General features: G+C 39.4%; 1 protein-coding gene across 27 annotated transcripts in view; it reads left to right on the top strand.

Annotated features, from left to right (window-relative positions):
- NRCAM (neuronal cell adhesion molecule) overlaps nucleotides 1–5076 on the top strand; it is a 155026-nt gene extending 149950 nt beyond the window's left edge. For 25 of the 27 annotated variants that reach the window (XM_065048701.1, XM_065048698.1, XM_065048685.1 and 22 more), the window contains one exon: nucleotides 2728–5076. In XM_065048701.1, coding sequence (XP_064904773.1) covers nucleotides 2728–2965 — 238 coding nt within the window. In that variant the 3' untranslated portion in view covers nucleotides 2966–5076. Of the gene's footprint in view, nucleotides 1–2101; nucleotides 2160–2727 lie in introns of all 27 variants that reach the window. The other 2 variants (XM_065048700.1, XM_065048699.1) reach the window with 1 other exon arrangement.
- Nucleotides 5077–14064: the final 8988 nt, after the last annotated feature.

The raw sequence follows: 14064 nt of genomic DNA, 5'->3' as shown, positions 1-14064 counted from the left end.
TGCAAAAAGGGAGGGAATCCCCAGATTCCAATTCAATTTTTGCATCTGCTGTAACCGTGCTCTTACACCAGTGCCCACCCCTGTGCAGGTGCACTCCTGGGTGAATTTGCGGGTTTGTCTGTTTGTTTTTAATTATACAGACAGTAGAATCTGCGTCATTACTAAAATATAGAAAAATCACAGACACAATGCAACCAACTGTGTAAGTATTTCTTTATTGTTTGCCTTGTAAATAAACTTTGTTTGCAAAAACGCCAATGCAAAAATCCTTAAGAGCAGAAGTTCCCTTACCCAGATTTATCTATAAATGAAAAATGAGCTTTATGTTGAATTAAACACAAAAATGTGGATATTTTTAATACAGGGACGGTGTATTTTTTTATGTACTGTAATTCCAGCCTAGTGAATTATACGGGATAGGGTCACACTTTAGAATATTTGTGCAGAGTTTCTTGACCAGTTGGAATATGGTACAAATGCAAATTTATTTTCACTCCTACATATTAAAGTGTAAGCAATTATGAAGTCATCCACCTAAAATTAAACAGCAAACCATATGCGCAGTGTTCTGTACTAAATGGTGTTACCCAGAAAGCATTAACCCCTGTGGTTTGGCAGTAGGACTGGAGTCTATTTCAAAGTGAGCATTTGGTCTTCAGTTGACGTGACTGGTCTGTTTTAATGACTTTAGTGCCCTCTGATGAGAGCAATGGAAAAACTGCATTGCATGTGACTTTTAAATACTCAATTCTATCTTCAACCTTTCAAATATAGGGTCCTTCAAAATGAACTCTCTTCAGCGATGTCTTCGTAATCTGCTTGTGTTTGCAGTGTTACAAACATTTGCACTTTGCTGCTGGATGCTCGACATTTTGGAGTAGCATTCTTTTCAATGGTACTTGCCTGTATGTTTGCAATATCAGTGAGCACAGAAGAACAATTATATGATATTTATCCTCATGCCATGTATACAGCAATAACTTGAAGTCAAGATTGATACAGTCAAGTTTAGAGTCTTTGCCTTTGTGTATTTTAAACATGAAGGGTTTATTGCACATTAATGATAGATATTTATACCACTTCTTTCTTGTATATGTATAGAAGAATAAAACCTCAGGTATGCTTTCTCTGTAAGTGTATGCATATTAGAGGTGTATTCCTTTTAGAATGTGAACACTTGGAGCCTTCCAAAGCCAAAAAAAAAAGATGCTGAGATGGGAAGAAGCAGCTTGATGGAAAATTGGCATAATGGTTTTCTGGCAATGGTGAAGTGTGTCTCAACGGGGCATTTATTAGTTAACAATATAATTTGTGTGACCGTGAATGTGCTGTATACAAATATATGGTTTCTCTGGGTGTTCAAAGATACTCATTAGAAAAAAAGCAGAAAATACAGTTATTGGAAGAACAAAGGTATTTGTTTCTAGGAATTACATAGTTAAAATAATTTGCTGAGTGTATGTTTAGCCTAATATTGTGGATATTGTAAATATATTTTTATTTCCTTGATGTTCTGTACACGTTTCTTTATATTTTCCGTAAGCTGGGTGTCTTTAAATAAAAAATCAAAAATCACTTACGCTTTTGTGCTCTCTATGCACCCAAAAGTGCAGCTGGCAATAGTGGTTTTTAATTAGAAATGCTCTAGAGCTGCTGCAGGAATCTTCATCATGAAGCTGAAGTACAGAGTAAAGGATTTTGAAAAGACCTCGGCTACATCTGTTTCATGCAAGACAAGCTCAGCACAGCTGCACGTTCCTTTGGGGAGGCTGGTGCTGCTGCAGCTTTCCCACTGACCAGAGAAAGACCACAGTGCTTTGCTGCAGGGATCTCTCCACCCTGCCTCTTTCCTTTTTGTGTTGTCCTCCATCATCACCATCATTGTCAGAATATGTTCTCAGTTATGGATTAGGATAAGGAGGTTGATCTGATAAGTAATGAAAAAAAAACTGAACATGCTCTTAACTGCTCAACTATAGCTGCTGTACGCTGAATTGTTGCTTTTACCTCTATACAGTAAATGTTTCACAATTTTAAGAGCAACTAATTATTGATAAAATACTGATCACTATCAGGATATGGACTTTGCTTTTCTTCTTAGGCTATTTTCATTTGTTTCTTCCGCACCCTTTTAATGGAATATGTAGGTCTCTTGAAAGGTAAGGCTGAAAATTGCAAGTCTGGCCTGCATTATGTAACAAAGTATTTGAAATGCAGCACTTTTATTTTCTTTATACTAGTAAAGAAAATCAGTATATTTCATTTAACCAAGTTCATTCTTCATTCATGTTCAAGGAGCCAAAGAAATTAAGAAGTTTAACAGACTAACTTCACAGCACATCATAAGCTCGCTACTTTGGAGAACAAATAAATTTTTGTTTGGTAACTTTAAACCCACTTTTTAATGCTTGCAGTTGCATCTAAATTGCTTCCAAGCCAAGGGCACAGGTCTTATAATTGAAAAGTCATGCACGATGCGGGGGGAAGAAAAAGAAACCACAAGCCCCACCTCCTTCCACTGAAGACATTCTCTGTTTAAACCATTCCTACACCATGTATTCATGTCAACTGCATCATATTGATTTGTCTCTACAATGTGATGTGGGTTTACTAAAGGGTTCTAGGGCTGCACACTTGCTTTTTGTAAACTCTGCATGCATGGCTGAGATTTGTCTTTATATATAATATGTCGGTTAATTCCTTTTGTTTGTTTGTTTGTGTCTCCAGTGATGCAGAGGACCATAAACCTCTAAAAAAGGGAAGCCGGACACCTTCAGACAGAACTGTGAAAAAAGAAGACAGTGATGATAGTTTAGTTGATTATGGAGAAGGTGTAAATGGTCAGTTCAATGAGGATGGCTCCTTTATTGGACAATATAGTGGTAAAAAAGAGAAAGAACCTGCAGAAGGAAATGAAAGCTCTGAGGCTCCTTCTCCTGTAAATGCCATGAATTCGTTTGTGTAACCACAGAACTCAGTCCCCTTGTGTCTTCAGTTTGTTTAAAGCACTTGTACGTCCTCCATCTCATACTATGAACATGCAGGTAACGGAGCTCCTCACCACATGATGTTTATGCTATGAGAATATGCAGGTCAATACAGTTATACAGCGTAATGACACGTTAAGTGGTATGTATCAAAATACAAAATTCAAATTTTGTTCGAAACTTGGCTATTTTTACTTTTTTTTTAAAAGGAACTGACACAAACAGTAAAAACGGCTTGTAATTTTGTTTCCTGTTGAAAATACAGTATAATGCATGGGAAAAAAAATGCTACACAATTCACGGATAATCTTGTGTACACTAGGAAAACATGGTTTGACAATTTGTTATGCAGTCCTCAGCTGAATCCCTGGGTATGAATTCCGTTTTCATTGTCAGAGTGTTACAGTAGTATTATATAGAACTTCAATGTCTTTGTGGACATTGTTGTGAAATTGGTGACTTAATGTCTAGCTATCATATGTCTTTTTGCAAGACAGTTAGGAACAGTATGTACAGTATATAATTGCTAAATGATTTAAGTATGACACTTGCATTTGCTGATGCTTAATGAGACCCTATTATCTGCTCTTTGCTCCTATTACTTTATAGCCTTTTTAATCTATCAAGTATTACAGCAGTACAGTGTTCTATTTTTACATCGAAACACATTGGATTGATTTTAGGGCATAAAAGATACGCATTGCAATGCATTTTGGAATTTGTACAGTCACTGAAAGAAAAACTTTAAAATGAGAGAAAATATTCCAGAAAACAGGGCAAAATACATTCAGTGCCTTTATACAATATGCATTCCATAATGCGCTGTACTACTAAATCAGTTGGTGCAGTAAACTGTGATTAGCAGACTACTGTCATTGCCAAATAAAGTAAAAATGCGGAGGAAAAAAAAGTGTTATGAAACTGTTGTGCTAAAAACGGAAGGATTTAAATATTTTGAATCACACAAAGAAGACTTTTTTTCCTTTAAAAATAGAATAAATACACGCTAGACAGTTACAACACAACATACTTTCACAGCCTTAGAGGGTTAGGAAAAACAACAACAAAAAACACAGCCAGGATTCAATTACTTACTAACACAGCAAGGATAAACCCTTGGAAAAGAAATTGTTAAAAAACCAAACCAGCCGACTGCACCAGCGAGAGCGCATTTCCCTCTGTGTCCCAGCCTGATCACTGTGGCAGCTTTGTCATTATCGACACCCTGCAGCAGCGCGGGGGTTACCGCTCGGAACCGCAGAATTCGACCTGACAAGTGCTAATACGGTTTAGTGGTAAAGGATTACCATTATCGGTCACAAAATTGTTTTCTCGCATACTATATCAATCAAATGTTTACCTCCAAATATAAATTTTTATAACAACCTATGGTTGAAGGAATGCTCAGTTTCATTTGCCAATAAATTGGTTTTTCATAACTTGCATCAAGTTTAATTTTAAGTAAGCTTTTTATATGTAGATATTTTGTTGAATTTGTAAATACACTCAAAGCGTAGATGCTATTTGCTTCTAGGTGTTACAGACAAATAAACCAAGAAAGCTTATGTTGTACTGTGTAAGAAGTACTATCGCCAATGGTGTGCATGGTATTTTAAAGCATCTACTTAAATATATTTTTTTTTGCCGTGAAAACAAACTAGTGAACCGTTCTACTTATTTACTGCAGACTCCTAATTGAACCATTCAGAGCTTTTGCCCGTGCATCACATTAGACCATAGTACACCTTGCAGCTTTCATGTATATATTGTAGGTAAAGCACAAATAAAGCAATCACAAGTGTAAGCGAGCTGTAATAAGCTGCTTTCACACCTTCGAGCTTTCCGTTTTTCAGTTTTCTTAATGAGAACCGAAATAAGAAATTAATTCTACAGACATTGATTACGAAGCACAAAGAGAACATTTCATAATAATATTTGCCAATGGTTTTAGTAAAAGAGAAATATAATTTTACTCTTATTTAATTGTAGATGCTGAATTATCTGTGCATGTGGGGGTAAACATACAGGCTCACTTCTGTAATAGTGCAACAGATTTTGTATTAAAAATAAATGTGGTTTTAAAATTTCACTGTTTGTTCTGTTTACACTAGCAGTAAAAATCACATCTGATTCACCCTGTAATTAAGAATTCAAAGTGCAAAAAGACATTAAACAACTCTGGCAGGAGTTGTTCCCATGTTGTTGCAGGACTTCATGTATTGCTACCAAATGATTTATGGAAAGTTGCCTATATGTACATGCTACCATTTGAAAAAAAATGTGAATTTGTCTGACCATTTACCATTGAACTCTCCTCCTATTCAATTTTTACTTCCATGAATGCTTTATTTAGTCATCTTTCTGCAAAGAAAAAGAATGGAACACTTGTGTTCCAAACTTGTAAGAGTGAGTAAGAGAAAATAAGCATCTTAATTAGAAATGAAGAGCCCTCAGGATTCCAAATCAGGATTTTGTGTCCTAAACCAATTGTCTGACATACAAAATTCTGGGTGCTTGTTTTTAAACAGTACATGAAGTGAGGGAATTATAAATAACATATTTTACAGCACACAAAATCCATTGCAATGCTCTTTTCATACCTGGTTTGTTCGGTGTGTGGACGGAAACAGGCTGGGCAGGAGGGCAGGCGCTCTGCAGAGAAGACTGTGGGAGAGCCCTGAATTCCAGGAGATACAAATGCTTCACAAGATACATCAGAAAGTTGATGTTTGGCCTTGATGCTTGAAAAGGGGATTTTATCACTGACTCAGGAGCCGCTTTGTCAGACTTCTGAGCCAACTATGTGGAACTGGAAACCCTGGGCTATTCCAGTTTCTATCATCTGCATAGTCTCAGTTCTGGCACCTCCAGATACTGGGCTGCCTATTTTTCTGTACAGGTATCTATTGATTTTTCCAGCAATATGCATTGACTGGGATATATGGAATACAGCTGTTTCTGTTCTGATTAAAGAGTCATTTCTGAAAAGAGCAGTCTGAGTTCCCTGGGCTTTGTTGGGACAAAAGATTTCATACAATAACCATTTCTGGAGACACACGTACGTTCTTTGTGCATGTTTGCCAGAGTGTACTAATACGTATAGTTGCTACATTTTCCTTTCAGACCTTTTCCTTTTGGTTTATTCTCACTGAAGTGATTGTATAAGTCCAGAGGGAATTAAAGAGGATACCACAATGGTATTTTTTCTTGTATTCATCTTCTATTTTTGCATTGTTTCTAGAAAAACAGAGTTTCCTTGTTTCTCCATGTAGGAGAGGTGGCAAAAGATTTGGGAACCAAATTCTTTTCATACACTGTCTGGCCCATTTTAGTAGGGAAACTAGAGAAATAACGTATGTAGAAATACTCTACAATGCGGAAGTATATTCTTCTCTGAAAGAAGAGTTAGGGAGAAAGCAGGAAGATGAGATTTCAAGAATTTCTGGAAGCCAGTTGTCCTTTCTTGTGTTTCTGTCCCTTTCCCTCTCAGTCTTCCCACTCCTATTACCTTAGGAAAGAACATTGCAGAGAACTGGCAGAAGCAGCAACTGGTATCATGGGAAGATGGAAGTAACTGAATGTGCTACTTGTAGGAATCTACCCCCAAGTCATGCTCCCTGGGGTGCAGATAAATCCAACTGCCATCATTTTTAATCTCTGAAGGGATCTCTTGCTGCTCTTTGTACACATGAAGTGGAAACTTTAGACCAACCTGTCAAGATAAATACATGTCAACAGGACTTTTGACAGACAGTAGATGTGATCCATTGTGACCATAAGCAAGAAGGAACATTGTGAAACTTGTCATCCTAAAAGTTTTTTGGAAAAAAAAAATAAGTACATTGAAAATTCATTACTGTGCTCGCATACAGGTGAGCAGATGAAAAATTCAGATCATGCTTAATAACTGAAAGCTGGATCCTTCATTTGGGGGTTGGAGAATTTTGCCCAAATGTGAATTTGGCAGCATTGGCTTTGTCCCCTGAGGAAGCCTTGTGGGATAAAATTGAAGCCAGTTTGCAAGTAATGGGTTTGCGTATGTTACACATTGGAGGCTGAGGCAGGGCAGGAGACAGCTCCTGTCACTAGGACCTGGCCAGCCTGTTGTACTCTCTTTCCTACCCTGAGGTGCTCAGATGAAAATAAAAGACATTTAGAAGACAGTGTGGTTCACCTGCCAGCTGAGAAGAAAAAACATGGCATCATGTCAAAAACCTACGCTGGTACTGTAAATTGTGTTTAATTCTGCCTGGCTTTCAGTTATATTTTGGATATAACTGGAGGAAAAGCATCCTGGTCCCCAGCCTGCCGTGCTGTACAAATATGTGTGCCCAAGCTTTCAGACCTGAGCTTTCAGAACAGGGAAGGTTTACACAGTCTAATTCTGGTGCCTAACTTCTTAAAAATTTCTAGGACTGGTGCTGCATTAAGGAATTAACTACATTTGCCTCTGATAATAAACTGTATTTGAAATGTATCTTCCAGAGGGTGCTGCCCCATTTCCCACTCCACAGACCTCTGAAGAGGGATGCTTTCATCTTGACACACAACGTCTTACCTTCCAGAGGACAGCAGCCCACGCCACACATTGCTCAGCCTTGTGTTTGTGAAGATGTAAAGGACTTCAAGTCTTCGTAGGACTAAGGAGACAAATTAAGTTTTCTAAATGGCAGTATTCAGAATATAGTGGTCTGCAATATATGTGCTATAGTGAGGGAGGCCTTACAGGCTTGCAGGCATGAAAAGTTAACTCATTCAGTGCAGTGAGAAGAGGAAGCAAAAATGAAACTGTTGGGACAGAGAAAATGGAAGAACAAAGGAATAATATTTGAGGCTGCTTTTAAAGATTTGAGAAATGCAAGTAAGATCGCTGGCCTCAAGGGGAAAAGACAGCAGCCAAAGGCCACTGCGCTCACATGGGAGAGACAGCAGGAGCCCTTGCTCCTATACATCAGCACTTCTTTTGTTTGTTTGTTTATCCAGCTATTGTTTCAAGAGACTTACAGGGACTTACTAGTTTTTGAGACTTCTGTCAAATTTAATTGAAAATTGCCAGTAAGTTTTCAAGTTTGGGGAAGTACTCAGATTCTAGTGGTTTTAATTTCCTTACTTTTTGAGGCAAGCTAAAACCATCTCCTGGGAGTCGACTTTCTTCTGTAAGTAGAGGGCAAGGCTGACTGGAGAGGCCCTTTTTCTGTTGCTTCAGAGTTTGACTAGTGTTGTTCTAGTAATTTGAAGAAACCGGGCATCTTCCAAGCTATTGAGTTAAGGAAGATACAAGGAAGCCCTACAAATGGGTAATCAAGAACCTACAAAATGAGGACTCCAAACCTGGAATAGCAAGATCAATGCTTTTAAAGAGCAGCTTTGGGGAAAAAAAAAAAAAAAAAAAATAGGGAAAAGAAAAAAAAGAAATGCAAGTAATTGAAACAGTTTCTGCCCAAGTCAGAGGACAAGTGAATGCAAAAGAAAAAAAAAGCAAAAAGCACAAAAGCTCCCATGGACTGGATTAGTTTGATTTCCAGTAAGGCAGAGTCCTTTGCTAGGCCATCTGATGGTCTCTAGACACAACCACCACATAAGGAAGCACTGCAAAACTGGTTGCACTGTCTACAAGTGAATACTATAGTTTTAATTTTGTAGTGGTCCACAATCCACAGTTTGTAGGTGTAATTATATAACTTGAGCAATTAGTGAGCCAATTAGTCAGCAAGAACATCTCTTTAGTTGAGATTATTTTTTCTTCCTGGCTTTTTCCCAACTGATACTTGGTTCCAAGTTTTTGCTTTAATAAGAAACAGCCTCTGATGTTTTATCAAAATTAGGCAATGACCATAAACGTTATCAAAAAGGAAGCTCATCTATCTTTTTCTAAAACAACCTGGGTTTTTTTTTAACATGAGAAACAGCCCAGTCTTTAATCATTAGTGTTTAAAAAAACAATTGACCACCAGGGGGAAGTCACAGTAGTCAGCAGAAGCCTTGGGAACGCTGCTGCCCAAAGCAGTGCATCTGAGTTCACATCCCATGTGAATGCACATAAAGCTTTATATAAAGTATATGTAAAATAGTGGCTAATAAGGGTAAGACAAAAGTTCATAATTATTTGCTTGTTCTGCAAAAAGCAATAATGCTGTTTGTGTAAGTGGCCTTATTCTAATTCACCTGTTATCATGGTCATAAATTACAGGGACATTTTGGGCAGAATTAATGATTGAAAAGTAAAGTAGAAAAATATATATATAAAATGCTTACATTTTATATAAAGCTATATGTGCATTCACATGGGATGTGAACTCAGATGCACTGCTTTTATCAGCAGCGTTCCCAAGGCTTCTGCTGACTACTGTGACTTCCCCCTGGTGGTCAATTGTTTTTTTAAACACTAGTGATTAAAGACTGGGCTGCTTCTCATGTTAAAAAAAGAACCATGGGACAGGGATGCTTGGTCTGAAATTCAGCAGCCAGCCCTGTCCCAAAAGCACATGGAAATAGTGCTTTTTTGGAGGCAGAATTGGAAACCAGCCGGATGTCTTGTGAGGTTGTCAGTTCCCAGCTCAGTGTCTGTAGGTACCTGTGCCTGGCAGCTGTATAATAATAAAGGTTAAAGAAAATTGTGTTGATTTGGCTGATTTGCAGTCAGTTAGCACAGTTTTTGCTATTCACATATAGACCCAGAATGGGTTCAGAAAGGGTGATGTGGTGCTGCCGGCTGAACCTGCAGAACTGGAGGGGATGGTTCCTGTGAGCAGCCCAGGAGCCCCAGCTTGCGCGGGGTGATTTGTGGGCCAGTAGTTCATCTGGCCAAAGCACCGTATTTGATCTGGGTTTGAATTTGTCAGGATTGCCCTTAATCTCTGTGTCAAAGAAGAAAGGCTTAAGGTCTTGACGCACGACGACGGGAATAGCTGTCACACAGCAGATTGTGCCCAGGCGGGTGTCGGGGCGGTGGGAGCTGCGCCCACTCTGCCTGCCCCCGCTCAAATGGATGCTCTGGTAAGTCAGTGCCGCTAGACTGTGTCCAGGACAATGGCCACTATTAACCCTTTTGATTGGGACAGGCAGCACATAGCACATTTTCAGTATCTCACCACCAGAAGCCCCGTTGTTCTGAAATGAGATGAAGAAACGCTGAATAGATCTGCGTTGTCAGACAGCATCATCTTCAGAGGACTCTGCCTGCAGGAACCATCTCAGCATGTCAGGGCCCATTCCTGTGAGAAGGACAGAGCCTCTGCTCTTCAGGATTAGCATCACATCATCCCCGCGGCAGCAGCAAAGGGTGGAAGGGAAGACATTTGCAGAGTGCAAATGGTTTTGTAGCAGGAGACTTGTTGCATGGATCAAGGCAGTAGAATAAATTCAGAGAGCCTAAGGTGTTAAGACAATAATAAAAGTTTTTAAATACTACTATAGAAAAATCACATATCAGCATCGTACAATATACAAAGGTACCAGATGCTTGAGGTTAGAGATGTGAATGAAGCCTCAAGTTAATGATTAATGATGAAGAAAACTTGGAAAATTGTTTCCTTTTGCTGGTGGTGAGAGCAGAGATGCTGCAAACTGGAACCCAGGGCAGATGTTTCATAGGGAGCAGGCAGTCACCGCCCTGCCAAAGCTGCTGAAGCTGAGTTCATTTACGCCAGCTGAGACTTCTTCTTGTGGCATTTTAGGCAGGTCTTCAGGCAGAGGTTTGAAAAATGAATATTTTTTTCGTGAATAACTGTCTAATAGAGTGTCAGGGTTTCTCTGCTAATGACAGCAGCCTCCAGCGGGGACATCTCAGCTGCAGCCAGTTTATGTGCTGGGGACAGCAACGTGGCAGAACCACAGTCTTTTCTAAATCATGTACTTCAGACTGTAACTGAAAAGCATTCTACTACAAATATTCAAAAAGCAAAACACTTTAACTATGTAGCTAATTTTGGTGAGATTGTTGCTCATCAGTTGTTCAGCAGAGATTTGAAATAATAAAAATAATGTGAGAAGACCATTGCAGAGGCATAGTCCACACTTTTAAGAGGCTCACTCTCAAAGTACATGTTTCACTTCTACACGCAAAAGCTTGGGGAGAATGATTGCAACATCCTTCTTAATTGTATGTAAAATTTTCTGTTTTTAATGGCTGGAATTTGATGTTCCATGTACAATATAAAAGAAGAAACAAGATTAATTTGCCTGTCACTCATCTCAAGCTTGTCCGTAGATTTGGTTCTGGCCTTGGTTGCCTGTCAGGCATGTATTTTTTTTAATGCATCTAGTAGGATAGGTTTCAAGAGTGATTTATTTCCATTCATCACTGGATGATGAGGTTTTTACTAAGATGTTCAGAGAAAAATTGCTGTGTACCATAAGACCATGTCTGTCAAAAATCAGATATGACAATCAGAGCAGCCTAGTCCTGCATTTAGCAAGTCTTTCCCTGTAACTTGGATTTTAATTTCAAATAAGCTTTCCATGTGAGACTTGAATGAATATAAAAATATACAGATACCAAATATTAAAAGTTCAACTACTTTAGTTGACAAAGTAAAGGCTAATGTATGAAACATGTGGATTGGTCTAGTTCAATACAAATGAAAAGACAGTAAATTCTGGGTGTTTTCTGTTGAAGATAAAGTGAAAGAAGCACAAATGATAGCCTTTCTAAAAATGTTGTCATTAACTTATGTCTCAGCCTCACATCAAGAGTTATGTTCCCTCCACGGGGCTCTGTGCGGCGCAGCCTCACCCAGCACTGAGTCTCATCACCGCTCCAGAGAGGGGCTACAGGGGCGAAGGTCACTAAAGGAAGGTTAACACTTAAAGGACGTTTGTTTTCCACCTCTTCACAGTGCCAGGCAAACATCTCACACCCAAAACAGACACCCACTGGAAATGGTTCGTACAAACAGGGCGGCTCCAGCCACTTGATTTAATGTTGTCTTGATAAATATTTCATTATACATTTGGCATAACTGGATATGTTTATAAAGAATTGACTTGTGGAGTTTTTTCTACAAACAGGTAAAGGAATAGAGAGTAAACCAAGGCTCTGCACACCTTTTACTCAGGCCACCAAATTAAAATAGACCAGAGTGTTACTCAATAGCAGGTCAAAGGGATATTAAGATGCCCACCTAAGTCAGCGGAATCCAGAGATTTGCATCAACACAGACATGAATATTTACCAAGGTTAGGAGACCAGCCTGCTCACTGTCATGAGGCACCTCATCGTGGGAACGATGCTGCACAGCTGTTTTTGCACACTCAAAGGCAGTGCTGCATTTATTTCCAATTAATTAGTTGATTTGTTTCCTTTGCCAGCATGGGAAGAGCCTGGCTGATAGAGAAGAGGGAACCAGCAGCACCCAGTGTCCATGTCCTTCTGGGCTGGCATTGGCATTCAGGCTCTCACCACAGCAAGCACCCAGACACTCTGGTCCAGGGCAAAAAAGATGGCCAAAGCAGGACTTACCTAGAGCTACATGCCTAAGCCCCTGCTGAATTACTCTTTGCCTGCAATGATCACAAGTGAATTGTGCTAATGACAAAAGAGGGTGATGGGGCACCCATAGCCCCATGGCTGCCTAGGCAGGGCTTGCTCTGGTGGGTAGAGCCACATGTCATTCTCAGGATCTTGTTCACATTTCCACAGCGGTTGATCCCTCAAATAAGCTCTTGACTTTTGTGAAAGTGAAGTCGCTTGTTACTATGCTTTTCTGTTAATTCATGATGTGTGTAATAAATGCTTGATGCAGTACCTTTTGGTAGGACAATCAAACTAAGTATTGAAGATTAATCCCCTGAACATATTGCTTCACCATCCATTAGTACTCGTTACTGACCTTGTGATAAACAGATGATGATGATTTTGAAGTATTACTTTATTGTGTTGGTACTTCACATGCTGCTCACCAGCACACCTAAACAGAACTATTCTGCTGACATTTGGCTTTTTATTTTTTAATTTTGATACAGACTCTTTAGGCACATGAAGGAGCAGGAATTTAGACATCAGCATGGATTTCTTAAGCAAGTGAACATCGCAGTATATCTTCACCTGCAAAACACCCTTCAGAAATGAGTACACCATTTTGTCATATGAAGCAAGAAAGCATGTGGGATTATTTTGTCGTCACTGCATAAAACACTCATAGAGCTAAATCCTGAGAAAGTTTGTGTCATACAAAACAGGAGTTTCCTCCTGAGATGCAGCAGGTTGTCCACAGCCATGTGCTGTGAATCACAGGGAGTGGCTGAGGAGTGAGCTGTAAATCATGTTTCATTGCTCTCGACAACAACAGACAACAAACTGAAAATGCAGCAGTGCAACTCTTCTAAAACTGAGATGCTTTTTATATGGTTTAGCTTGATAAATATGTTCATTGAAAGGTTATTGTCCAGACTGAATAGCCCCAGGCATTCTGCATCAGTTTTGGTATGGGTCCATGTATCATCTTTGCGGGAAGAGTTGTCAACTTAATTAATCTATGCAGTGCTGATTTTTTCACCTTCTAAGATCCTAATAAACTGCACACATGTCTAACCTTGAAGTGATAGCCCAAATCACATTTGAGGAGCGGTGTTCTGGAATAAAACCACAGAAAATTGAAATATAAACCGATTAAAATAAATGGTGCATAGCCTAGCTGCATGTGACCAAGTAATAGTAATGTGATATTGTAATTACCAGTTGCACCCCTACCTGTTCAACAGGTGTGCTCATACCACATCCAGAATGTATTTATATTTCCACTAAAATGTACATATGCCTGGATATTTTCTGTCATAATTTGTCAGAAAGCTCAAACAAGTGCTGAAGCTTCTCCATGGTTCCTGTCTAGGGCTTAATGTAACTTTGAACATGTTGGTTTGCCTCATGCTGCATCTGAGCAAACAGCTGAAGTTATCTGTGTCCTCAGGCAAACGCGTGTTTGGAGCGTTGTTGACTCTGTGATGGCCTCAGTGGATTTCTCTCCACTACTAATTAGCAGCAGCCCTGGGCCAGGCTCATTGCTGGAGCCCAGACCAGCCCCACGGCATTGCTGGTAGCTCATTACCTGCCTGGTTTGAAGGTCTCTGCAAGGGCTCT

Source organism: Columba livia, chromosome 1 (genome assembly GCF_036013475.1).
Source record: "Columba livia isolate bColLiv1 breed racing homer chromosome 1, bColLiv1.pat.W.v2, whole genome shotgun sequence".
Lineage (NCBI taxonomy): Eukaryota > Metazoa > Chordata > Aves > Columbiformes > Columbidae > Columba > Columba livia.
Note: the sequence above shows the minus strand (reverse complement) of the source record. Positions and strands in the feature narration are given on the sequence as shown.